General features: G+C 42.1%; 1 protein-coding gene across 3 annotated transcripts in view; it reads right to left on the bottom strand.

Moving 5' to 3' along the window:
• MOB3B (MOB kinase activator 3B) overlaps positions 1–27,392 on the bottom strand; it is a 188,769-nt gene that overhangs the window by 17,381 nt on the left and 143,996 nt on the right. For all 3 annotated transcript variants that reach the window (XM_041762682.1, XM_041762684.1, XM_041762683.1), the window contains exon 3: positions 12,105–12,307. In XM_041762682.1, coding sequence (XP_041618616.1) covers positions 12,105–12,307 — 203 coding nt within the window. The remainder of the gene's footprint in view (positions 1–12,104; positions 12,308–27,392) is intronic.

The following is a 27,392-nucleotide window of genomic DNA, read 5'->3' as shown; positions in this document are numbered from 1 at the left end:
GAGGGAAGGGAGAGCCACCCGTCTCTGTGATATGAAATATTCCTGCTATTATAACCAATGAAAACACAGATATTCTAATTGGTACTCAGGGATAAATTGCTACTTTCCCTTTCAGTTTGTCTTGTTAACTAACCACCCTGGCAGCTGGGAGACAAAAGTTTTCAGTGAAGACTTGGCAAATCATTATTCTTGTGAACACTGAAGTTGTTTTAAAAATATATTGCATGCATTTACTAAGCATACATTAAAAATAAAGTTTACTGAAGCATACTCAGTCTTATAAAATGCTTCTACCTAAATGGACAATTTAATGAACTTTCATAGGGATTTGCTGCGAGGTAACTACCATGTTGAGATATGGAACATTTCCGTCTCCTCCGGAAATTCCCTCCTGTCCCATTGCAGTCAACCTCTACCACCTCCCCTGGCCCCCTGGCAACCACCAGTCTACTTCTGGACACTGTTGATTAGTTTAGAGTGCTAGAATTTGATATAAATGGGATCAAACAGTATGTACTTTTTCTGTTTTCTTTTGCTCAGCACAATTTTTTTTTAAAGATTTTATTTATTTCTTCATGAGAGACATGGAGAGAGAGGCAGAGACACAGGCAGAGGGAGAAGCAGGCTCCATGCAGGGAGCCCGACGTGGGACTCGATATCGGGTCTCCAGGATCAGGCCCTGCCTGGGCTGAAGGCGGTGCTAAACTGCTGAGCCACCTGGGCTGCCCAAGCACAATGTTTTTAAAATTTCTCTGTAACATGAATTATATTACTTGTTTCTTCTGTTTCAAAGGTAAGAGCACAAGACTGCAGTGCACTCCTTTAAAGAATGAAGGCAAATTTCTGGAGTGATGGAGGGCAGATTCCTGAGACAACTGGCTTCACTGTCTTCTTCAAGGAGCTTGGCTAGGAATGGGAGGAGATGGCTACCACTCTGAGGTAACGGTCATGGGAGTTTTCACTGAGGCAAGTGATTACTGGAAAATGAGCACTTTGGAGGCAGCAGACCTGAGCTACAGAATGTGGGAAATGAAAAAAGGGAAAAGCACAGGCCAAAGGCAAACACCGCCTGTTAAAAATTTGGTCTCTGTAGTAGCTTAAAAATATATTAGAAAATTCTTTGATATTTCTCTCTTCAAGAAATAGAGATGAATTCCCCCTCTTAAGTGTGGGCTGGACTGACTGACTCACTTCCAAGAATAGAAAATGGTAGAAGGGGTGGTTTATCACTTCCGATACTAGTCCTTAACAGTTTGGTGGCTTCCATCTTGGTTTCCCTCTTTGGGCTCAGGGAACAGTTAGCACAGACCCAACATGGTGTAGAGTGAGGGAGGTCTCTCTGAGGAAGGGACAATTAAGCCACAGCTTGCAGGCTGAGCAGGACTCAGGAGGACATGGAGGCTGAGGGCTCACGTGGATCTCTGGCCTGGATGTGGGAGGACACAGCCCATTCAAGAAACTCTATGAAGTTCTCTTTGGAGTAATCTGCATTTCTCTTTCTTCATCCAAACCTACCTGTATGCATTCATTTTTATTTATTGGTCCAGGTACACTTAGATTCACAATGTAATAGGAATCTGCTAGCACTAGAAGTGTGGAACTAATATTGATTCATATACTATGTTCTAGTACTATACTATGGCCTAGCTGGCTTTGTGGGTGGCTGATATCTCTGAACCTATGCATAAAATTATTTCACAGGAAGAGGTGTTCCTAAGACCACCCAAGTCCCTAGGATAGAGACTGCCCATGCTCTTATCTTCATGCTTTTATGTGGAGGAACAGGTGGGTGGTGAGAGAAGATACACTGTTATATTTCAATAAATAAAACCTTCTCGAATTCAAATCCCAATATTCATTTGACATCTTTTGGAGCCAAAGAATCTAGTCTTATCTGGCAGGAAAATTTGAACTAGTCTAGACTACACAAAGCAGCCCAAATTTGGCAGTCTTATCTATGGGCATCAAGCCATACTGACTATTCCCATTTTCATATAAATGCTCACAGAGATGAATTATATCCTACTGTGACTGACACTCTGCAGCAATTTCCAATACAGCAGACATAATAAAGTGTAATTATGATTTGGTGCTCCAGAGACCAATAGCACTCCTGAGGTACTGAGCTGTTCTCTGACATGGAGATTCTGACAATAGACCTAGGGAGAAACACTGAATGTATGATTTTGAGTTTTATCTGTTCTTCATCTGTAAACTAGGAGAGCAGTGGCCAACCAGTAGACACAGGTGGCTTTTGAGCACTTGAAATGTGACTATTAAGATCAAGAAAGTAATTTCAATTTTAGTGAACTTTAAGTAACCATGAATAGTTAGTAGCAACTGTATTGGATGGTGCAGCTCTCAGTAATGGATCAAAGGGTATGATTCTTTAAAATCATGAGTTTCTTAAAGAATGGAAATGTATCTTATGTAACTGTCACTCTGGCACTCAGTGCAGTGTCTGGAATATAGGTTTTTAAAAAATACTTTTTAACAGACACTCAGCAGCCAGAAGAGAACTGAGCTCATAATAGAGAAGGTAGATTATATAACACTGCATAGTTAATATTTCCCAAAGGGTATTTCAAAGCTTTGGATATGCAAAATACTCTGTAGAGAAAGAATTCCCTGATCAAATAAATCTGCACGTCTGTCGCATGCTTTACCTGGAGGGGTAGGACGCACATTAGGGTGTTAAAGACACCAGAATAGCTTTATTGACTCATTGTTTCCCATGATTACTTGACCAGGGAACTCCCCTTTCATATAATGCCTTTTGACATCCCTTAGAATTAACAGATTCTGGGAAAAATACTTTGGGAGATGCTGTAGTAAAGACAGAGTGAGGGAAACTTCCAATGAATTCCTTGAAAGCAGGGCCCTGATTTTCAGCACATGCTCAGCAAGCAATAAATGTTTACTGAATGGTCTAGAAATAATTCCCTTCCGCTAAACATCAGAAGCAGTCTAAAACCATTCCCATTCAGCCAAGGTAAGAGATAAGGCAGTGTGTGACTTGTAAGCCCAGGCATTCTTAGGCTGCCGAGGCAGGCATACCTGCAGAACTGGAAGATAATCATTACACAGAAGTATGTAATGGCAAACTGGAACAGAAACAATAAGAGTTTTGAAATATGTGTGTGTGTGTGTGTGTGTGTGTGTGTGTGTGTGTGTGTTCATAATCTCTATGCCCAATGTGGGGCTCAAACTCATGACCTTGAGATCAAGAGTCACATGCTCTGCTGAGCCAGCAAGGAGCCCTTGGAAATATACTAATAGTGTTTTAAGACTTTGTACTTTAAAAGTTAAACCACAATTGGGAATTCACTGTGATTAGAATATTAACCTCCATACAAAGGAATCAATCCAGAGATATAGGGTAAATACATCCAGATAAAACAGGATGGTTCCTAGGGTTAAGAAGAGAATGGTCCTAAGGAAAAAAAAAAAAAAAAAGATAATACAAGAATCTGATTGAGACCAGGGTGGTACTAGTTTCTTACTTATTTCCTTAGTTACTTCTGGGCTTTGGGCTTTGCTAATACTTAATAAGAAGGGATTGAAATTAACTCTAGATCCACATGATAATTTCAGCTAAAAATTATTTATGGTTATTATACATACACATATGCTTAAGTTTAATGAAATGTACATAGACCATTCCATGGTCAAGAATAATCTCTTTTCAATGAATCCCTTTTGTTCTCTCTTAAAACTTGGAAGTAAAAAAAAAAACTTCAAAAATCTTTTCAGATCCAAATGAGTAGAGGAATCCAGATGGGAAAAACTCCAAGCAAAATCTTTCATCAAGGTCATGAAACCCTTTGCAGTGAGGTGCTTGTCCCCGCAGGGCTGGATATGTTACATACACAGAATCCACAGATTTCATATGCTCTAAAATCACTGAGATCTGCCCCCTTAAAACAGAGGCTTCAAAATGAAAAATGCATACACATTGTAAAGATAATACTACCTCAACATCCTACTCCAGGAGGGACCACTCCATATCCAGGGAAAGTTGAATTGTTTAGTCCGTGGTAATTGTGTAATCTATCTCCAACTACAGTCACAACGTGGTCTGTACCACCACCAGCTTGCTCCTTTGAGCATTTCTGTCACAGCAACTCTGTGAAGAGGGGAGCAGAGGGCATGGCCAGAGATAGCAGAGAGGGCACTCAGAGCCACTGGTCCTGGACACACAGACCATATCTGATCCTTGACCCAACCAAAACCAAAAAATACCCCCAAAATTAAAGCCAATCATCATCCTACAGGATGATGAACCAGAAGCAAAAGGTCTCTGGACATCAGGAGAGAATAAATAAACTGAACTGGAAAAAGACATGTGGCTGATTTTGCCACATTCCCAGTAACTCAGCACAATGCAGTTCATTGAAAATAACCCCACATTTCTTTGCTATTTTTCAAATTGACACTTTACAGTATGTCTGCCAAGGCTCTTAAAATGGTCTCTGGCTGGCATTCCCACTCAGCTGTGTTGCCCTGAACAACCACTACCAGCTGATGCCACGTTAGACACACACACATACACATTGTCTAAATTGACAAAGCTCCGGGAATGCAAACTCCAGCTACTCTCTGTGCCCCTTTGATGCCATAGCGGGCTTTAACCCATGAAAGTCTCACCAAACAAGAAGAGGCCACCTTGGACCAGAGATGATGAAGCTGGGGACATGCTAAAGATCATAATCTCAGTACTCAAGCTGCGGGGACTCCTGTTATGGGCTCTTTTACATATGAGAAAACTGAGGCCCAGAAGTATTACATGCCTTGCTCGGGGCTGGACAACTACTGCAGTAACATAATAGCAGGAGCATCACTGTAGTAGAGGCCCAACTGCCAGACTCCTAGGCTGAAGACCTTTCTTCTTTAATCCCTGTGCCCATGTCTAAGCCACTGGGCTGCAAGTCAAGGAAACTGCCTGACAAGAAGCATCCCAGAGGACTTTGCACAGATGATGTTTAAAAGAAAATGTTCTTTTTAGAAGCCCACAGTGACTCTTTTGGGGAGTAGCTCTGGCTCATGTGAGATGCTCTGCTTCTTTGCACAGCCCTGATCTGATCTTGCCATTACAGGCCAACCTTGGACACTCCACTCAACCCAACATCTTCGAGGGGAGTGCAGGAAAGACCTGGCCACCTCTTAGGGGAATAGAAGGTCAGCAATTCTGTGCTTAGATGGGTTGTGCTGAGGACTTTATGGAACAAGGCTTTCCAAATCTTTGGTCTCCAAAGTACCCTGGTCCTAAGGTATATATTGTTAAAGAGGTGGTTTTGAACTAAAGCTTAAAATCATTAGGTGCAAGAAACTCAATCATTAGCCAACTGGGGGAGGAGTAGGAGCTTTGGTGTGACAGAATGGCAGTATGGCAGAGAGGGATGTAGTTTAGGTATGGAGAAACTGCCAACCACACCTGTTTGAGGTAAAGGTAACAAGTGTGAGGAAAAGTAATATATGTAAAGAGCTTAATGGAATGAATAGCTGGAACTCAAGAAATGGACCTACTTTTATTTCTTGAAAATGCTTGTGTGCCTTGTGCATGCTAAGAATTCAGTGATGGGTGTCCTACAATGATGTAGGAGAACCGAGGAGTGAGAATGAACAGGGCCAGGTTTCTTTTCTTTCTGTGAAGCCCTCCCCTGTGAGGAGCTTCATCTCCCTCTCATCTCCCTCTTTCCATCTTCGTCTTCTGTCCCCCATGCAACACTGGTGGGTGGGGTGGGGGCCCAGGTGGAGGCAGGGAGGGAAAACTCAAAATTTAGAGACATATCACATAGGTGAAGTGTTGTCCAAAGTTTACTTCATGGATCATGATCTTTTTTTTTTTTTTTTGATCATGATCTTTATAAAATGTTAACGAGTGATAACAAAAGAAAAAAAGATTTCAGGAGTCAAACGTTGTTACATTGAGTGGGTCGTACAAAACTGAACCGATTTCTTCACTGCATTGACTTCTCAAAGCCTTTAATCTGCAATTATACACTGTGGGTCTTCAGGGCGGGAGATGATGTAGCATTTTGTAAACTCACACTTGACCAAGGGAAAGACGTTTATTTTCACCCAGCATGACTCATGACCAGCCTTTTCTTTTGAATAGAGTTGACACACGATGTCACATTAGTTTCAGGTGTGCAATATAGTGATTGCCGAGTTTATACATTACAATATGCTCCCTTGCTATCTGCCACCATATAGCGCTATTACAATATCATGGACTATATTCCCTCTGCTGTGCCTTTTATTCCCATTACTCATTCCAGGACTCACATTTTCAGGAATACTCTTGGTCAATACTGATCCTTAAGATTTTTCTTCTTTGCTTTACTTTCATCCTACTGAGCTAGCCTCTAATCCTAGAGAAGAGATGAAATGCTAAAAATAGTAATTCTCACATCTGAGAGTAATTGTCATGTAGTGTCTTGCTCCTCAGAGTGTGGTCTGGGAACAGTACATTGACATCACCTGGGAGCAAAATGTGCACGCTCAAGTCCCACTCCAGGTGTACTGGATTGGAATCTACATTTTGGCAACACGTCCAGGTGATTCATATGCACAGTAAGTTTGAGATGAAGATTCAGGGTGCTTGGTAGTAGACAGTAACCTCAATTCTGATTTGGCATATCTGTGTTGAGGCCCAGAGACTCACATTTTAAAATGTCACCTCCTGAAGATTCTGATGCAACTGGTGTAATGACCGCTATTAAGAAACACTGATTTGATCAAAGAGCTTCTACAGCCCAAGTGGCCCACTTATAAGGTAAAAGAGCAGCCCCTGATAACATTTGGCTTCCCAGCAGCACCTCTGCAAGGTAGGTGCATAACAATCACCTCATTGTTAGAAATAAGGAAATGAAATCCTGGAGAGAGAAGGAGAAGGCTCTGGACCAAGGTCACCCAGAGGTCAGCAGGTGCATGTGGGTGAGCATACAACCCTCCTGCCTTTCCTCCCCATCTCCTCAACCTCTCTCCTCCCCCATCATCAGCTCTTTATTCACCAGCAACTGCACTGCTAACAGCCCTCTCTGAGTCTGCTTTTGTGTGTAGTGAAAGGCCAACAAAACACTGCTGGTTATTTGTGCTTGCTAATGATAATTCTGATTAGCTCAATTTTGTCAGCTGACTCAAGCTGCCAGGGGCCCACAGCAGCCTGCTTATTCAATCAGGGCCTGGCCTATTTTCTAATTACTAGCATCATTTGGGCTCGTTTCCTCCAACTGTGAATTTGTTTGAGTTCAAGTCATCTTCAGCTGTTTCATTTACATGAGAAATGGATAATCTGTCACGTCTGTGTCTCCTCTCCAGTCTCCCCCTCCCCGTTGGAGACCAGATGAAATGGGTTCCCAGGCTGCTGCTGACCAGCAGGTCCCAGTGGGAGCCATGTGGCAAGCCCTTTGGGAGATGGACACACTGGCCTTCCTCATTGCGCTGGCCAGAGTGACCTCTTCCCAGCTTCTGAATTCCAAATTGTATTCCCACTCTGAGGCCTGAGACGGTGACCAACTGTCCCAGTTTGCCGGGGACTGAGAATTTTCCCAGGACATGAAACTTTTAGTGCCAAATCGGGGAGGGTTAGTCACCTGGACACAGTAGTATGAGAATGTTCAACAACCCCCCACCCAGGTGATCTAGTTAGAATCTAAAATAGAGAACTGACTGGACTTTTGGGTCCTATTTTTCTCTCTCAGGGCTAAGACTGATGATGCATCCCTTCATTGCTCTGTGACTAATTTTGCTTTTAATCTCTACTGCTAATCCAATAGGATGAAGCTTTATTTCCTACAATAAATAAGTGTAAGTCTGCTGGCATGTTCTGAGATGAGGGTGGCTCCAAGGAGAAATAATTGGTGTGTAATTCCTTTGAATGGAGGCACATCATCCCCAAAGTACTCTTCCTAATTCAAAACACATTAAGCATTTAGTATGTACTTGGCAACATGGACATGAGAGCATATATCCTGTATAGTCCCAACCCTCAAAGAGTTGACCATCCCACAGGAGACACCAATACAAATACAATAAACTATGTTACAAGGCTACCTAGGGGATCGTTAGGATGGCAAAAGGCCATGGGAGCTGAGAAGGGAGAACTGGGGTACCTCCGCTTATGTGCCAGCTCCTTTATATTCATTATCTCATTTAACAGCCAACATTTCTTAAGCACTTACCATGTGAGTAATCCATTTAATTTTTACAATTCAATGATTATCCCCATTCTATGAATAAGGAAAATAAGGCTTTGAAAAACCAACTATCTTGCTCAAGACTGCAAGTTAGTGAATGAAGAGTTTGAACCAGAGAGTCTGAGTCTTATTTTAAGCACTGAGACTGAATCTCCTACCCTGTGGTGTGCTAGATTCTCAACCAGTGTGCTGGATGCTTAGTCAACATCAGACAAAAGTTACAAGGTAGGCTCTGGGAACAGAAGAGGGTGGCTGTGCATGGCGGAAGCATGGCAGAGAGAAACATGAGGAGGGGTCTCTGAGTTCTACACTGTAGAATCCCAAGGCATGATATGAGGAATGTCCCACTGGAGGTGTGGGAACTCTGGGAATGCTGACATTCTAAAGGAAACTGGCTGGCCTTCTGGCCCTTTGCTGCTTTAGATTCTAAAGAATGTATGCTAGAATGTGAAGCCAAATGCCTGACTTCTTTATCATCCTTCAAGAGCTCAAGATTAGTATGTCATTATTTTCCATTTTTTAGACTGCATCTGTAAATTTTTGAAAGCATCTTTCTTATGCCTTAGAACATCTGAACAACTTATGTTGCATATACAGGATATTTGATAGATGCAAATAAAATAAAAATGTATTGATTTGGCATATTTTGGCTGATTTTAATATGTTCATTGCTATAGCCAACTTAGAAGTTAGGTGTTCTAGCACTATCAACTACTGAACGTGCTCATTTCAGTAATAACAATCCACAAATACAGTCTTCTTAGTGGACACTGGACTATGCTAACTATCCAGAGCCTGACATTATATAATTATTGTCCTCAGAAACATTCTCAATATCTTTTTGTTACTTCATAGGTTTTGGGTTGTAAAATGAACACATAATTTCAGACAATTAAGCACAGAAAACACTTGTTAATATGTAAAAGCATTAAAATTAATCACCCTGCAATGATAATTAAGAAAACATAAAGGTAGGAAGGATACTGTTTCAAGCAAGATCTAAAGAAATAAAAGGTTCTAGGGGAAAAAACTGATACCCTTTTGCTCACTTCCACTGTTAACAACTCTTGGTTAATCCAATCAGTTTTTCCTCAGGCCTCCAAAGAGGCTTTCATCTGGAATATTGGGCCATCCAGGCCTGTCTGTGACTCGACTTCCAGGCAGCTCCAGGCACTGCCAGGTGTTAGAATCCATGGGGCTCTTCTTCAGTTATAGAAAATAACAGAGTTTTTTGATGGCAAAGAAAGGCCTTCTCTACTAGCTCATACTCAGCTTTGTCTTACAATGGCCTTTATGCTTCTAGATGTATAGAAGAAATTGACTTTTGGCTCTATCTATCTGGTGTTTCTGCTCCTCTAGCTCAGTGAAACTAAAACAGTGAGTGCTTAGGAGAACATTTTTCTTCTGGTGGACCTTTGGGGAAGGTATTTCCCCTCACAGTTCCTCCACCCTTTTCATTTCTATGGCCCCTAGTCACTCTTTCCTTTGTCCTTGACATTTTCTAAAATTAGCTTTATCAACTCTTTCCAGGCTCTTAACTCCCTTGAGATGTTTGCACAACTTTTACTTCTTGTAGTGACTGTTTACCCATGCCTGCCTTTAAACAGGACAAAGTAGGAGAACTCATCAGGAAGCATTTCAGTTTCCACACTACTTGTCCAACTGAATTCAGAGACAACTTAGCTCCTGCCCCTAAGAATTTTCTAGAAAGCTACTGTAAAAGAAAATGAAGAAAAAAAAGTACTTCCTTAGCTAGTGTTATATCTTATTTGTGCCCAGAAAGTCTTGCTTTGTTCCAGAACTCCTGGTGATGCAAACAAAAATATTTTTTTTACTATGTACTTTCATAGCACAATAACAGATTTCAAGTTGAGAAATTCTAAAGGTGATCTATAAGCTTTTTTTTTGCCAGATACAAGTACTGTACCATATTAAAATGTCTTTTTCTTTTTTCGTATTTTGATTCTTTAACATCATAGCCTTGCTATAACCTTGGAGGGCAGCTCCTTCCTGGACTAGACAATTCCTGATGTAGTAAACAACTCACTCTCCAGCTATTTACTCCCCAATTAATACAAACTAATAAATCCAAAGCCCATAACCCCAACCACCTCTTCTATGTCTCTCACCCTTAGGGCTACTATTACCTTCCCCTAGTCACCCAGGGCCAGGTTCCACACAATTAAGACAGCCCCAAATCCCCAGAGCCTCCTGAAATGATTCAAATTAGTCAATTCAATTCTAGTTTGACTCACTGGAATTAGTTTAGTTTGACTCACCTGTTCCTTCCCTGAGGGGCTACATTAAGGCTTTGGCCCACATTTTCCCTGCTACCTTTGCCTCTGACCAGCCCTGGTAGTTCCCCATGTGCTCCCCCTCTCCCTCCTCATGATATGGTGTGTCCCCTTCTCTTTGGATCTATGAGTATAATAATTTATCTTTTCAATGGCAATGGTTTCCTGATCTGTTGGCCTCACCATACATAAATAACAATAAAACCTATATTTTAAAAACATGTACATAAAGAAAAAGGTGTAAGGACTAGCCTTGCCTTTGCTTTTCTCATTATTCAAATGGACTTGGATGAAAGTTAGTTGCTCTGTAAATTGTACTTTGCAAAACTGACACTTCTAATGTTTCAAGGAAAAAAAACCATGATTTTAGTATAAAGCACTGTACTATATTGGTTAAGAAAGTACTTAGTAGAGCTGACTAGAAATAGCTGTGATGAGGGCATCCACATGAAGATATTACATGTTACAAAAGATGTTGGGAGTTTTAAGGTTCTTCGGCTTCTAAAGTACAGATTGAGTCCATCTGTAAAAATACCTTATGAAGAAAATACAAGGACCTCCCCATTCACTTAAACAATCATTGTAAATTTTTTTAAAAATCAAATGTTTTGGGGATCCCTGGGTGACTCAGTGGTTTAGCGCCTGCCATTGGCTCAGGGCGTGATCCTGGAGTCCCGGGATCTAGTTCTGCATCAGGCTCCCTGCATGGAGCCTTCTTCTCCCTCTGCCTGTCTCTCTGCCTCTCTCTCTCTCTCTCTCTCATAAATAAATAAATAAATAAATAAATAAAATCTTAAAATCAAATGTTTTGGATTTTAATACATCCTATTAAAACTGCATCACAAGAGATTCAGTATGAAAAGCAAAGTCCTAGGGCAGCCCGGGTGGCTCAGCGATTTAGCGCCACCTTCAGCCCAGGGCATGATCCTGGAGACCTGGGATCGAATCCCACGTCAGGCTCCCTGCATGGAGCCTGCTTCTCCCTCTGCCTGTGTCTCTGCCTCTCTCTCTCTCTCTCTTCTCTCTCTCTCTCTCTCTGTGTTCTAATAAATAAATAAAATATTTTTAAAAATCTTTAAAAAAAAAAGTCCTAGAGATACTGTATTCTCACCTGGAGCTTACTATCTATCTCCAACTCTGGATTCAAAGCTACTTCAAGGAAGTTGTGCTTCACTTTGCATGCCTAGCAGTGGACACACAGGAGGTACTAAATATATGTTTACCAACTGAAGGGATATTTCTGAATATCTTTGAATAGAGGGGTAACAGATGACATAAGAGATCAAAGATGCTCATTTAAGGTATTATGTAAATAGGTGGCTGGTTTTGGAGCTAGAATTAAGGCAACTCCCTCTGGCCCAAACCATTACAATCCTACTACATTCTGCCACCACTCAAAGAGAAATGTAAGACTCTTATTTGGTGGCTGTGGACATCTTGGCATCTTCTGACCCTTACACTGACCTCTAACTCCTATCTAATGCTGCAGTCTTCTGGCTAATGGCTTGCCATGGATGAGTATTTTGAATGGGTCTGGCAGTGTGCTGTGACAAATGGCTGAGTTCCTGGAGGTAGTAGCTTGGGTTTCTCAATGCATAGTGACACTTACCAAAGGCTCTAGCTCCTTGCGGTCTATGAGGTTCATCTCTGTGACGAAGTAATAGAAGTGCTTGTAGCAGGTGTTGACATGGGCCTCTGCACCCATCACAATGACCCGGTCGAAGTGGTGGATGTAGACGTGGACAAAGACTCGGAAAAGGCGGCACAGAATCTTCTTGCAGATCTGAAGGAAGTTCTTTGGGAAGGGAACACCTAGAGAAGTAAAAAAAGAAAGAAAGAAAGAAAAAGAACAAAGCCATGATGGGAAAGCTTTGGAAGCCCAGGAACACATGTGTAAGGCTGGAGAACCATCCTGGATCTGAGCTTCCAGGCCAGCCTATAGATATGTCTGGCTCTATGTGGGCAGCTGCATTAGACACTATCTAAAAAGTGGCTAATAATGCTGCTACATTTAAATACCAACAATGATCAGGAAGAGACCAAAAAAAAAAAAAAATGAAGAGGGCCAGGTTTGTTTCTTTTGGTTACATATATACATATATCTGAATATATATATTCAGTTTTATTTATATATAAATGTTAAATATTTATTTTACACAGAAATGTATGTTCTTTATTCTTGCTTCCCCCACCTTCTACTTCTAGAGCACAAGGAAGTTCATTTTCCTCTTACATCTAATATAAGAGAACTGGTAAGAGGAAGGCAATGCTACGAGGAGATGGGTACTCCCTGACACAGAGTAATAGGGGGGCAGTGGGGATGGTAGCAAATTGGGAAGCACCTTCTCCTCAAAGGGAGTAGCTGTGGCAAAACTCAAGCCAATGGTCACCATATGGGAACAGAGGCTCAGGGCTGTTAGAACTTCCGATTTTTCAAGATAATTCAGAAATTGGGAGTTCTATGTAAACTGGCTACATTTATAAAACATTAGCAATTGAAATTTTAAAAAATATCAGTAGTTAAAACAAGACATCTTTCTAGCTTAATGTGGCCTATAGGCTACCAATGTGCAAATTTTGATCTGAATTTTCCTGAGATTCACTGTTTCTGAGGTGAGCAAATGCAATCAACTCCAAAGATAGTTTGCATTACACTTATGACCACTTCATCTCCTTGACGAAGGTAAGAGTGGATTATGTGGCCAGAGAAGGCACCCAGATTTCCTGTCTGACGACCACTACTGCCAGCTGGTCAAAGCAACACAGTTCATCCATGAGCCTACTTCCTTTCTCCCTCTCAAACACTGTTGAAACTCTTGTTATTTACATTGTCCTTAAGTGGTGACATGTTGTAAGTTAAACAGACTTTGAATTCCTGCTCTGCAACTTTTCCAGCTGTCTGACCATGGGCGAGAGAGATCGAACCTCTCTGAGCTTCAGTTCTTCCATATGTAAATGAAAATTCCAACAGTTGTGAGGGTTAGATGCTGATAAAAATTCCAGGGGTTGTATTAGAAGTGGTGCCCATGCAACTTTGGTTTCTCATCTATGAAAGAAGGGGCATAATAAGGCCTTCCTTGCATGAGTAGGAGGCTGTTACCATGAGTAAAATCCTTCGACAGTGCCTAGAACACTAAATGGGAGTGACACCCCCCGCCCCCAACTCCGCTCTGCACTGTAAGGCCTGGAGCATTTAGCTGTTGTTATAAGGAATATATTAATATTACCTTTATCAAGAAAAGGCAGACATAGCTGCCAGCCTTTCAGCAGAATTGCCGAGTGTGCTTAGGGTATGCTCCTGATCCCTGTCCATTCCCTCCACGGGGTCCCAGTGGCAGCTGTCTGGTGAGATACTCTGTAATGGGATCACCTGGGACCCCCAGGGCACGATGAGAGAGACAGAAGATGACTGGCAGCTGGCAGAGGCAAGATCTGCTTCCCTGGGGCCCGGCACCGATACTAGCTTTTCTTCAAAAACAAAGTGGTGCCTATCAAATGAACCCAGGGAGAGACTAGGGCACAGCGTGGCAGCTGTCTGGGCAACAGATGCCGGGATTTAGGGATGGAGGTGAGGTAAAGCTGGGAAGGAGGTGGTGGGTAGCCCCTCCCAGAGATTATGGTGGTTTTCTATTCTGAGGAGGGAGCAAAAAGCCACCGGGCTGGGGAAGGATCTGGAGCTTTCAGAGAAGCTCAAGTCCTAGAGGTGATGGAACCCCTCTAAGTGTGTGCCCATTAGACGGGGAGCCCTGTAACCCACAGAGTAACAACACCAAGGGTCAACATCTGTTTCCTTTACAACCTATCTGCAAAGTAGGCTTTACTACTCATATGTCACAGATGACTAACGCTGAAGCTCTGAAGCACAGATTCACTTGTCCCAGGCTATTTAGCTAACAAAGTGGCAGGGCCTGGTTCTTTTGTTTGTTTGTTTGTTTTTAAGATTTTATTTATTTATTAATGAAAGACACACAGAGAGAGAGGTAGAGAGATAGGCGGAGGGAGAAGCAGGCTCCATGCAGGGAGTCCGATGTGGGACTCGATCCCAGGACTTTAGGATCACACCCTGAGCTGGAAGGCAGACACTTAACCACTGAGCCACCCAGGTGTCCCAAGCCTGATTCTAAACACCAAAAGATCTGGTTATGTTTGGAACATAACACTTTTTCTCTGCCAAGGATAGAGGCTGAGCTCAATTGCTAAGTGTAACGAGGCCACCAAAGGTTACTTTTGGTGGTACAGAAATATGATTTAAAAAAAGAAGTGGTGGGAAGTGAGAGAAGTTTGAAAAAAGTCTAATCCTTGGCAGTCACAGGTTCAAGGTGATAAGAGGTCAGCTAATACACTCTACTGCCTTCAAGGAGAAATGTGTTCTCTTTGTGGCATGTGTGTCTGTATGTGTGTTTTAAATAAGCCTTCAGAAGGCGGGAAGTAGAAGAGATCACTCCTTTGGATGTAGAGAACTGGATGTCCACCCCTTTGGTGGACTCTGGAACTACCTTACCCTGTGTAACTGGCTTCACAGCAGCAAGATGGGGCAAGACTCAGCCCTGCTGATCCACTCCCTCCCTTGAGGGGTCAGCTCATGAAAACTGATCAATCTATGGGTGCTGCTAAGGAGTATCCAATCTCCATTAAATAGCCAAAGGAAAGGGAGCTGTAGGTGATGCCTGATATGCAGTGTGTCCCAGCAACACCCTGAGCAGTGGTATTATTATTGCAGTCCTGTTGTTTTTAAGATTTACTTTATTTATTTATTTATTTATTTATTTATTTTAGAATACATGTGCACAAGCAGGGGGAGGGGCAGAGGGAGAGAAATCCTCAAACAGACTCTCTGCTGGAGATGGAGACTGACCTGAGGTTCAATCCTAGGACCGTGAGATCATGACCCGAGAGCCCAAATCAAAAGTCTGCCGCTTGACTGCTAAACGGATTGAGCCACCAGGTGCCTGACTGTTTTGTTTTTTAAAGTGACTGAGGCTTAGCTCTGTTAAAGTGTTTACCCCTGACCCCACAGCCAGAAGGAGGTAATGGTTTGGCTCTAAAACTCAGGGTTTTTCTTCTGCATCGTATTACTAAGGGCTCCATGGTGGCAGGGAACAGATCCCCATTTTACAACCTGCACTTAGCCCAGGACCTGACTTATAGAGAAGAAGCCTAAAAATGTGTGTTTGTTTGCTTTAACTGGCTACAGACCAGCAGTAGGAAGAATGACAGGCTAATGAATCATCACAAATGGACACGAGGCTTGTTACGGTAATGGTCTGCACCTAAAAGGGAGCCGTACACTGGCGGGGTCTGGGCAAAGGCCAGTCTATGTGGGCACGTGGCATCACTGACCCAGCTCAGGACTACATCCAACCTCTCATCTCTCTGCTTCTCTTGGTGAGTAAGATACCTCTGACCCTCCACTTCCGTATTTCCCAAGGCATGTTTTAAAACTCACTAATTTAGGATAACCGTGGCTATAAAAAGAGGGTCAGGAGATCAAATGTATTTGCAAAAATGTTGCTTTCATAGAGGTTTATCTCTGCATAGGAAAGAACCTGAGGATTCCTGTAGCAAAAAGTCCTGTTTTACTCTGAACCCACCTCTCCCCCATAATATCTATTGGTTTAAAACACAGAGCCTGTAATCATCCTTCCCAGCTTTCATTTCTATCTCACTCTACCTCCTACTCACAATGCAGTCAGATAAGCCTCAGTTTCTCCACACAGAAAGAAACAGGGAGGTTAACGTTATCTGTAGCTTGAGAGGTTATTATGAGGATTAAATACACATACACATAAAAGGCTATGCCTGAGCAGCCTGGGTGGCTCAGCGGTTTAGCGCCGCCTTCGGCCCAGGGCATGATCCTGGAGACCCGGGATCGAGTCCCACGTCAGGCTCCCTGTATGGAGCCTGCTTCTCCCTCTGTTTCTGTGTGTGTGTGTGTGTCTCTCATGAATAAATAAATAAAATATTTTTTTAAAAAAGGCTCTGCCTAATGCCTTGCAGACAGTAAGCACTCTCTCGTGAACCATTGCTTTTAGTATCCCATAGACCCAAAGTTCTTTGGAACATACTTTGGGATTAAATTCCTCCTGCAAATTTATTTTCAGGAGAGCAGTTTGGGTGTTGACATATCAATTCTGAACTTACAAAGAGCTCAGAGTGGCAAGTACTCAATCGAGCACTGTGCTATGTTCTGCCTTACATTATTTTCTACAAGCTTCTCATACTTACGTCTTGTATTATTGTAAGTTCCCTGAACAAAGAGATTGTTTTACATTTTGAATCTGCCTTTAAAAGTACCTGGCACAGGGCTAAGTAGGGAATACTCATCCATCAAAACTGAATCATAAAAGAGCAGTGATCTTATTCAGTCAAGATGTGAGTCTATCATCTCCTCTCTGGGGGAGGAAAAAGCCCAGAGCAGAAATGATAGCCTTTTGCCAGGGTCCTGATATGGTCCTGGCATGGGAGACTGCACACTGCTTTTGGTGAAAAGGAAGGAGAGTTCTCTGATAAGAACATTTTGATCTTACCTAAGGGGTGGGAAGAAAAAACATGAAACTCCTCTTTTCTTATCATTAAAACCTCCCTTCTTTGCCTTTCAATGTATTTTTCCAGATGCTGATAGTTAATTTTCAGTTACTGTACTCAATTAGAAAGTTAATGGTAGACGATATTAACCAGTAGTCCTAACTGAAGTAGACTGCACATCTGAAGGGTTTGGAGTTAAACTTTGACTAGTCTTATTATAACTAAGACAAACCATGTGACCATAATCCCAGACAGATATGTACTGATTAACGTAGAAAACAACCTTTGATCAGAAGGTCTTTAAGTGATTTGTAATATCAGGGCATCCCCTACCTCTACCACCCCGAGCCACATCCCATGACTCTCAGAGTCAAGCTGGGAATTTTCAGACTTTAAGAAGTTGTCCCAAAATGAGAAGATGTCTTCAGAAGAGTATTCTCTAAAGAGGTGGTAGACAGACAGGCAGACACACACACACGACTTTGGATCTGGATGGTCTTGGGTCATGTGATGGAGCTTGGTCTCTGCAGGGACTCCCGGAAGGCCCGACAGGCAGTCCCCAGCTCTGTGTCTGCGGTTCAGGAAGACGTGGTGGTGCTCGGCAGGGAACCAGCACCTGACAGAGCCCTGCAGAGTTTATGAATGTGCCTAACCACAACTTTCTGATCTCCAAGCCACATTCAGTACAAGAGCTAAATCGAGCACGGAATACAATAATTTCTCTGGGGCCCCATGTGGATTTGCCTTTTATCTCTGCCTTAGTAAATCTTCTTTCTCCCAAACAAAATTTAATAAAAATTCCAGTAATTTCTGAGCTTCAATCCATTTTCTTCTTCCTCCTTCCTTCCTCTCTCCTCTCTTGCACGAAGCAGATGCCCCATTCAACCCTTCCTTTTCAGACACCCCTGAAAGAAAATAAACTGTCTAAATGGCTGTTTTCTTTTTTATGCTGTTATGGAAGCTGCAAAGGGAAAGAGTTCCTCAGAGAATGCAGAAATGCTTTGAATGACAGGGCCACTGACTGGAGACAAAGGTCTCAAACTCCAACAAGGCCCAGGGGGAGTCTCTGTGTTAGCTGCAGTGCATTCCTGTTCTCATCGTTTTCTCACTTTTCTTTTGAAGAGAATGCCCAATGCTTGAGGATAAGACTGTGATCCATGATCATACTGGGTTGGACCTGGACCACAGAGGTGTAGAGACGAAGATGGAGGGGGCCTGGGTGGCTCAACTGGTTGAGCATCTGCCTTCGGCTCAAGTCATATTCCTAGGGTCCTGGGATGGAGCCCTGCCTGGCATTAGGCTCCCTGCTCAGCAGGGAGCCTGCTTCTCCCTCTCCCTCTGCCTCTGCTCCTCCTCCCTCCCACTTGTGTGCTCTCTCTCTCAAATAAATAAATATAAAAAAAAAAAAAAAAGATGAAGGTGGAGAAGGGAGGTTTGGCTCTTACTTCCCTAAACACATGTGTTATCCAGGGTTGAGGACAGTGGCTGAGCATCTGGCTCTGGTGACAGTCGAGTTCACAATCTGGTTGTGGAACTTCCATGCTGCTTGTTCTTGTAGACATTTGCTAACTTCTAAGAGGTTCATTTCCTTATCCAAGAAATGGGGATACTAATACCTAGGCCTCTGGGAGATCATGAGAATTAAACACGAAGCATGGTGCCAGCATGCACCCAGGAGGCACTCAGTAAATAACAGCCAATGTTACTGTGGTTAGGAAGTCTTGGCTCCTCCTCATCCCTTTCCTGGGCAAGGGCAGAGGAAGTTACTTTTCTTCCGAGGGCAGCCTCTCCTAGAAAGTGGATTTGGGGAACATCCTGAGAGTTGCCACATGCCACAAGATGAAACCTAATGTTCTGGCCAATTCTTTGGGGACCCCTGACACACCTGTATAACAGTCAGAAATACCCACATTTCTCCTTAAAACAGTCATTCCTGTCTGAGGGCATTTGTGCTGTCCTTTTTGTCTTTGGAGCCTGATAACTGAGGAGTGTGCATATGAAACTCCCTGTTCAAGTCATCAAATTCACTCATTCTCAATAGTTCATGAATAAAAACAACATCCCACACACGTGGGAAAAGAAAACAGACCTCCTCTGGCAGTGTGGCTGAGAACATACCATTTCCAAAACACTTGCAAAACAAAATGCAATTGGATCATGAGGAAAACAAACAATGAAAAAAACTAATAACACAGATCTGTTTCTTAAAAATACACATCTCCCTCCTCTTAGCTTACTCTGCTGCCCATCCCATCCACATTCTCCTGCCTCCTGCAAAATGCATGTATGTGTATATATACACACATATATATTTATCTAAAGAAGCCTCATGCTTTCGCTGATGAAAAGTCAGCTGCAGGACTGATTCCTCTAAGCAGATGTTTTGTGTTATCTCAGTGCGTTCCTCAAGAAAGTGTCTGTTCGTCATGCCAAGGAAAACAATCCCATGTAGCAAGACTTTGTTCCTCTGCCTAAAAAAAAAAAAAGCCCCCAAACAAGCTGACAGCTGCAAATGGTTAGAAATAAACTGGCTACTACTCTGTTCTCCAATTCCTTCTGCCCTTCCCCGGCGCCCCCTGTGCTGCCCTCTGACCTACAATCACAGTGGTTGGACCGAAGGAAAATAGACTAGCATGTGATTATACGTTCTAAACAGATTGTTAATTCTTTCAGACGTGCCATTTGCGGGGCAGAGGAAGTGCTGTTTCAGCCACCCAAAGGAGCGACTGTAAATACAATGTGCCTGCCTGTCACACTTCTTTCTGCTCCCCCCTGTCACTTCTCTGCTGCCGGAGCTGTTCTTAGCCTCTCAGTCTCCAGGATGTCTGCCTTCACCCTCTGCCATCATGGCATGGAGGTGGAGGTAGACTGAGAAAGACCCAGGAAAACCTGAGGAAGACAACTGTTCACTCTAGACTGGCAATAAAAGCCGTAAACAACAACAACAAAACAACAACAGCAACAACAACAAAACTGTAGCTAGTTCAGACATGCTGAGTTTGCTGAAAATCACACAGGTCAAATGAGATGGAAGTGAGCCGAGAACAAGATGTTAATGAACTTCATTAGTATTGGAGAGTTGGATAGAAGTACCTGCACTTTGATCAGGAGACCCAAAATGACTCAGCCTCCTTGTCATGGATGATAGATAATGTGGTGAGTGTCTTCCAAGTAAAAACTTTTCTCTGTTCACCGGCAGAATCTTTCTCCCATTGTGTGAAGGGCAATTAATACCAAATCCTGGCAGAATAGTTTCTAGTCTATATTCTCTCTCCATCCCCACTGCTACTTCCCTAGCTCCAGCCACCACCGTCTTCTGTCTGGTGCGTCTTCTGTGTGGTGCTAGAGCTTCCCCTACTCTACTCTTGGATTTTTTTTTTTTTTTACAGATTTTATTTATTTATTCATGAGACACAGACACACACACACACACACACACACAGAGGCAAAGAGAGAAGCAGGCTCCATGCAGGGAGCTCGACATGGGACTCGATCCCAGGACTCCAGGATCAGGCCCTGGGCCGAAGGCAGTGCTAAACCGCTGAGCCACCCAGGGATCCCCTCTACTCTTGGATTTTTGCAGTCTCCACCTGGCAGACAGATGATCTTCCTAAAATGCAAATGATCTTCCTAATACACAAATCTAACCAGCATGTTCATTCATCTTTCTCCATTAAACTCTAAAGCAGCTTCCTACTGCTTTAAGGTAAAATTAGAGCTACTTAACACAGCAGGCAAGACCCTCTATGTTTTCCACCATGTGTATCTCTCCATCATCACCTCTGGAGCCTCCTAATTTACATACAATACTCCAGTCCTCTGGAGCTAAGATCCTCTTGTGCTCACTTCTGGGAGTTGCCACATAATGAAGAGTTGGCAGCTGGAAATCCTCTTCTTCAACTTCCCCCTTTGGTCTGGCTACCTCCAGTTTATTATTATTCAAGGCTCAACTACTGTATCACTTCTTCTAGGATAGCCTCTTTATCCACCTCACCCTGGGCAGGGGAGGCATATCATGATACCCTATACTTATCTCATGATAATATTTACTACATTGTCTTCTAATTGTTCATTTTTGGTCACCCACTAGAATGAAAATTTTGTAATATCTGGGAATGTACCTTTACTTCAGTTTTCCCTGGCATCAAATACATAACACTACATGATGGTCTCAGTGAGTATGTGTAGAGTGAATACACAAACAAATGACCATATAAAGTGGGGGAGGGGAAGACTATGCCTGGTTGGGTTGCTCTTGTTTTCCCATCCCCAAGCAGCGGCCCTGAGTCACAGCCTGAAAACCGTGGAAAGTTTGCCCGGGGAATTGCTATAGGCCCACATTTAACCTTGTCATGTCCAAAGCTATAAGGCTGTAGTGAAAGTTGATATTTTTATCTCTTCACACCTGGCGGATTGCAGACAGAAATGTATTTTTTCTATCAGGTTTTCACTCATACTGCGAAAGAAGCACCTCCTCAAACTGTACTGTATATTTGTATTAAGTATCTATTTTCATCTAAATAGAAAGGTGTCAGACAGGTAGTTTCCCAAGCTTAGCAAAGTTGGAAATATGCTAGGATTGACTCACAAATACTCCTGAGATACATGATGGAGGCAGACAGGGGAGACGGAGAAGACAGTATAAAGTAATGGGTCCTTTTTGGAAAGGGTGTTAGAGCCAGATAAAATGATGACTTGAAGGGTGCTTTGAAGAGCCTAAAGGGCACAGTGATCAGGAGAAAATAAATCTGAGTCAAGGGTATCACTGTTGGGGGAATCTTCTCCAGGCAGTGTCTAAGGAAAGGAAACTTGCCAAAGCAGGTCAGGACGAACTCTGCATTGCAGAGACCCACGGAGCCTGAACCTGAGGGGGAACCAGCAGGTAGATGCAAATGACTCTTTACACCTGAGCTGGGAGGGTTAAGGCAGGGACAGAGCAAGAAATGCTGAGTCATTGCACTTGCATGTAAGTTCCAGTGAGGGTAGGGGTGCCGAGGTGGCTCAGTGGGTTAAGTCTCTGACTTCAGCCCAGGTTCACGATCTTGGAGTCCCCCACTGGGCTTTGGGCTCCACACTCAGCAGGGAGTCTGCTTGTCCCCTTCCCTCTCCCTCTGCTCCCCCACTAGTGCTGTCTTTCTTTCTCAAATAAATAAGTAAGTAAATAAAATCTTTAAAAAAAGATCCAATGAGGGTTACTGGTAAGAGGGATGAAACCAGAAATATAGCTCTAATATTTGATCTCTGGGATCAAAGTTCAGCTAAAGTCACAGACTAAGTTGTGCATCTGTAAATTACCTCCTTGAATACAGTCTGAACCAGAACCCCAAATCAAATGCCTTTAAGGGTCAGAAGGAAGTAAAAAAGTAAAGTTGGCTAGGTGTGATACAATAGGGAGCAGTGCATCCAGTGACAACATGAGAGTGCTTTCTGCAGGGAAAGAAAAGAGCCACTCTGCCTGGGTTGATCTGCTATTGAGCAGGACTATGTGCCCAGGACTGCCAGACTTTGTAGTAGTCTAGATTCCACTGTGAAATCTGTTCATCGTTAAATGTTGACAATTAATTTAAAAACATTAAAATTTTTCAACATGTTAATTTATTTTCACATAGTTAACTCAGCTTGGAAAAGTTGACTTTCTATAAGATGACAGGTTAATTTTTAAAAATTTACATTAAAAAATTTTAAATGCTCTGGTAGCAATAAATATACACAACACTCCGATCTTAGTTTCTAATACCATTCTTCAATAACAGGAATCAGGCCTCGTTGGAGAAATGGCTGATTCTAGGGCGAGGGCAGGGAATATAAAAGATGGCCTCGTATACCCTGTAGTGCCAGAAAGAACGGATGTCTTCAATAAAACCACAGGCTTGGGGGGATGCCCAAGGAACACTGGAGGCAACCTAAAAGAACTCTAGAACACCAAAGCTGGAATTGGAGTCACAAAATAAATGGAAGAGTACTGGATTATAACCAAAAGTATAAAATAAATACCCATAAGTCCAGACTGATATAAATAAATGATTGAATAAATAAATAGAAAATAGACAAATGTCCCATGCAGTGGAATTCCAGATAATTTATGTAGAGACTTCCCCCTGAAGGAGGTAGAACCCCTTACCCACTGTTAACTGTGGGGTACGCTAGGTGACTTTCGGCCAAAGAGTGAAAACAATATGGAAAGGGAGGTAGAAAGAACAACTTAATGGAAAAAACAGGCAAGCACTACATTGGCCAGGTGATCAAGGTTAGTATCAACAATGATAAGTCTTGGCATGGCATGTATCTTTGATATGGGATGATGAAAATGTCACTTCGCCTCTGCTGTCTTCCTCTCAAGAACACATAACCCCTGCCAAACAATGAGAAAAACATCAGGCAAACCCAAACTGAGGGACATTGTACAAAATATTTGACAAATACTGCTTAAAATTGTCAAAGTCGTCAAATACAAGAAAAGTTTGAGAAAACATCATAGCCCAGAGGATCATAAAGAGATATGATGGCTAAATGTAATGTAGTATCCTGGATAGAATCCAGGAACAGAAAAGGGGCTTTAGGGAAAGACTCAAAAAATCTGAATACTGCGTGGAGCTTAGTTAACAATTCTAATGTTAGTTCCTTAGTTGTGATACATGTATTATAAATATAAATATAAATGTAAGATGTTACCAACATGAGAAACTGTGTGACGAATATATGGGTACTCTTTGTACTATCTTTGCAACTTTTGGGTAAGTCTAAAACTATCCTAACTAAAAATTTTATTTATATTAAAAAAATACCACTCTGTGGATCAAAAATATTTGATCAGGTCCAAGGATTGTGAGTTTTTAACCCTTTGGTCCATGTACTGACATTTCTATATTTACTGATGAACCTCTGATCAGAATTGGCTACATAATTTGCAGAGCCCCTGGTTCAAAAATTATTAAGAATTTAAAGATGGTGATAGCAGAGTGTTAAACCAAGCTCAGGGCTCTCCTGAGAGCAGGTTCCATGTAACCGTACACAACCCATGCCTGGGAAGCACAGCATAGTCTGAAAAGAGCTATCCAGTTAGTAGTTATCCTTGCCACATAAAACTCCCACATACACTGTTTATTTGTTCATTAACCAATTTATATAACTAACAAACATTTATTTATTTGGGGATGTGCAAAATACTAGAGATTCAACAATGAGCAAGAGTTAAATTGGATTGATAAATCATAAGGTCACCTTATAGCTGAGTGAATTTGGGCATTGACCTAGGACCTCCCCCAGACAGATATCCCTGAGGTTCATCCTCTTCATTTTCTCCTTTTCTCCTATCTCAACTGCAATAGTACTTACTACACTGGGACTTCTGAAGAAAGTGGATTTTAAAAATTCTAATATTAGGGATCCCTGGGTGGCGCAGCGGTTTGGCGCCTGCCTTTGGCCCAGGGCGCGATCCTGGAGACCAGGGATCGAATCCCACGTCGGGCTCCCGGTGCATGGAGCCTGCTTCTCCCTCTGCCTGTGTCTCTGCCTCTCTCTCTCTCTGTGTGGCTGTCATAAATAAATAGAAATAAAAAAAAAAGACTATTAAAAAAATTCTAATATTAAATATGTAAAAGCATTGTGAGACTATTTTATAATATTTGCAATTAAAAGTTTCAATTACTTTGGCTCCTACAGAAACTTAAATTTCCTGAGCACCTAATGGCATCAAGTATTAACATGGGTTAATATAATTGATTACTGTAAACAAATTGACAAGTCTATGAGCTGTTTCCCTTACTTTGCAGATGGGAAAATAGGAAGCTAAGAGAGGTTAGGTCACTTGCCCAAGAGATACAAATGATAAGTGGTAGAGCTGGAATTTCAACCCAGATCGATCCCACTCCAAAGCACAAACATTTCTCAAAACACCCTTTACCTCTCATAAACCAAGGTGGTTCTTTTAAAATTATTTTTTAAAATTAACTTCATCTTCCATAAAATACCTCTTATTAGTTAGTTTTAAAAACCTTCAACTGAAATAAATTACTGTGAAGCCATTAGCCAGTTTTAAGGTCCTTAATAAAACATGAATTTTGAGGAGAAGAGTCTGAGAGTTCAGGAAATTTGTCTTTTGGAATTTGGTAGATGTAGGTGGGAAGAGCAGTAAGAAGCCAAAGGAACTCAAGCAATTGCCTCTTTAGGATTTAAGATTCTCAAGCAGAGGTAAGAAACTCTAGGCCAACACCAGTCAGCAGGCATGTTTTCTTTGGACTACACAGTATTTTTGAAATGCTGCCAACATCTAGAAATTGGGAACTAGAAGGCAAAGATCAAGAATTCTGGCTTCTCTTGGAAAAATTCAGAAGACCTGGCACAAGTGGACTGAAATTCCCTCATGGCAACAGCTAAGTGATGTCTGCTTAAAGGGGAGATGCTAATATTCAACTGGGCAGCCTTATTCATTTTATTCATTTATTGTCCCAGCCTGGACTCTTTAAAGAAAACACTGCATGTGGTTACAAATTTGGCTGCAGTAAATGATAGGCACTTCTGGTTGGGTGCCCCTCCTCAGGATAGGTCTTCCACCCTTCAGGGAGAAGGGGCTCTTTCCACCAAAGGGCCATCCCACTGGCCTGCCACCTGCTCCTCTACCTTGGAACCCCCAGTCCCAGCTGTTGTGGAAGCAGGTGAATTTGCTTTGTATGGCCAGGTGAGGCTTGGTTGCATAGAAAACATTTATTGGCTATACTGGAAAATGATTAGCCTAGTGAGGCTAGGCTATGTACTGTTACATACTGTTCCCGAGTACGTAATATTTCAGATTCCTTCTTACCAAGCCTGTCTGTAGTAAAATCGTCCTCTTTCTAGTGCTCCATTTGACACATATGTGCAGAGGTTGCCACTTGCTTGTTTTCTGAAGGCAACTCCAGGAGGTACATCAACAGATAGACTCCTGGGTTAATGAAGGCAATGCACTTGGCGTTTTTGCAACACAGGAGTTTCTTCTCTGTCTTTCCTTTGTTAACATTGATAGGTGGTCCTCAAATTACATAGACTTGATTTTCCCACTTCTTGCATATTTGCATGATATACATAGACACTGCTAAACTCCCCTTTTGGCACATTTGGTCTAGTCTACATTAACTAACTATGGCGATGCTTTGGTGATGTCACACAGAAGCACTGTCAGTTTACTCACTGGGGAGGACCAAGTCTTACCTAGGAGCACCTTGTGAGGCTCCTAGGAGTCCCAGGAGGACCACCTTGCAGACTACATGTCCCCTTGCCCAGCATTACCTCTCCTAAGCTCTGATGAAGTTCTCACTTTCCTGGGGTGAAACACATTAGCATCATTTAAAATGGTAATTAGCAATTAGATGTTTTCTAGTTTTGTAAAAAAACTTCTGACTTATAAACCTATGGTTTTATTTATTAGACAGGTATTTGGGAATATATACTTATAAAAGCAGGCTGTTGCCTAAATTCCTTTGGTCTAATCATAAAACTAAAAATGTTTAAAAATTAGAAAATGTTATCAAGTATAAATATCATTATCACCCATCATACCTCCAAGGAATAACCACTGATAATATTTTGGTGTGTTATCCTCCAGTCTTTTTTCTTTGCATATGTTGTGTGTGTGAGTGTGTGTGTGTGTGTATGCAAATGGTATATTGTGTATTAAAATTATAGAACACATTGTATCCTTTTTACACTTAACGTTATATCATGAGTCCATATTAAATATACTTTGAGCAATGAACTGTCACAGATTCAATCATTATGAAGACAAAAATAACATTTGGGTGACTCCTTGAGCATATATATCGTCAGCAGTCAGTCTCTGACAATTTTCCTTGGTTAGATTCTTCGGAATAGATTGAATCCCAAAGTTTATATTAATAGTTCATGCACATTTTGCACTTTACTCCATAGTAGACCCATTTGTTTTACAGAGAATATTAACTCTTCTGTAAATCTTGAAATAGCTCTATTTCTCCTGCAGTATTGGTATTCCCTGGCGTGCGAGTGAAGTCCTCCACTGGGGAAGCCCTGACACAGGACTGAAGAACTAAAGCTGTAGATAGTAATTAACAGTCTTCCTTTGAGTATAGCAGTGATTCCCTCAACCTTGGCTACACATTAGAATTATCTGGGGAACATGTTAAAAAAAAAAAAAAAAGAATGGCAATGTCTCACACTAGAGCAAATGAATGTGAAATTCTCCAGATGATTCTAATGTGTGGCACTGGTTGAGAAACACTGGCCTAGAGCAGTGGTTCTTAAAGTGCGGCCCTTGGACCAGCAGTACCTGAAATATCTAGGAACTTTTAGAAATGCAACTTCCTAGACCTTGGCCCACAGGCACTCAATCTGACTCTTTGGGACTAGGGCCCAGCAATCA

Source organism: Vulpes lagopus, chromosome 7 (assembly GCF_018345385.1).
Source record: "Vulpes lagopus strain Blue_001 chromosome 7, ASM1834538v1, whole genome shotgun sequence".
In the NCBI taxonomy this organism is placed as follows: Eukaryota; Metazoa; Chordata; class Mammalia; order Carnivora; family Canidae; genus Vulpes; species Vulpes lagopus.
Note: the sequence above shows the minus strand (reverse complement) of the source record. Positions and strands in the feature narration are given on the sequence as shown.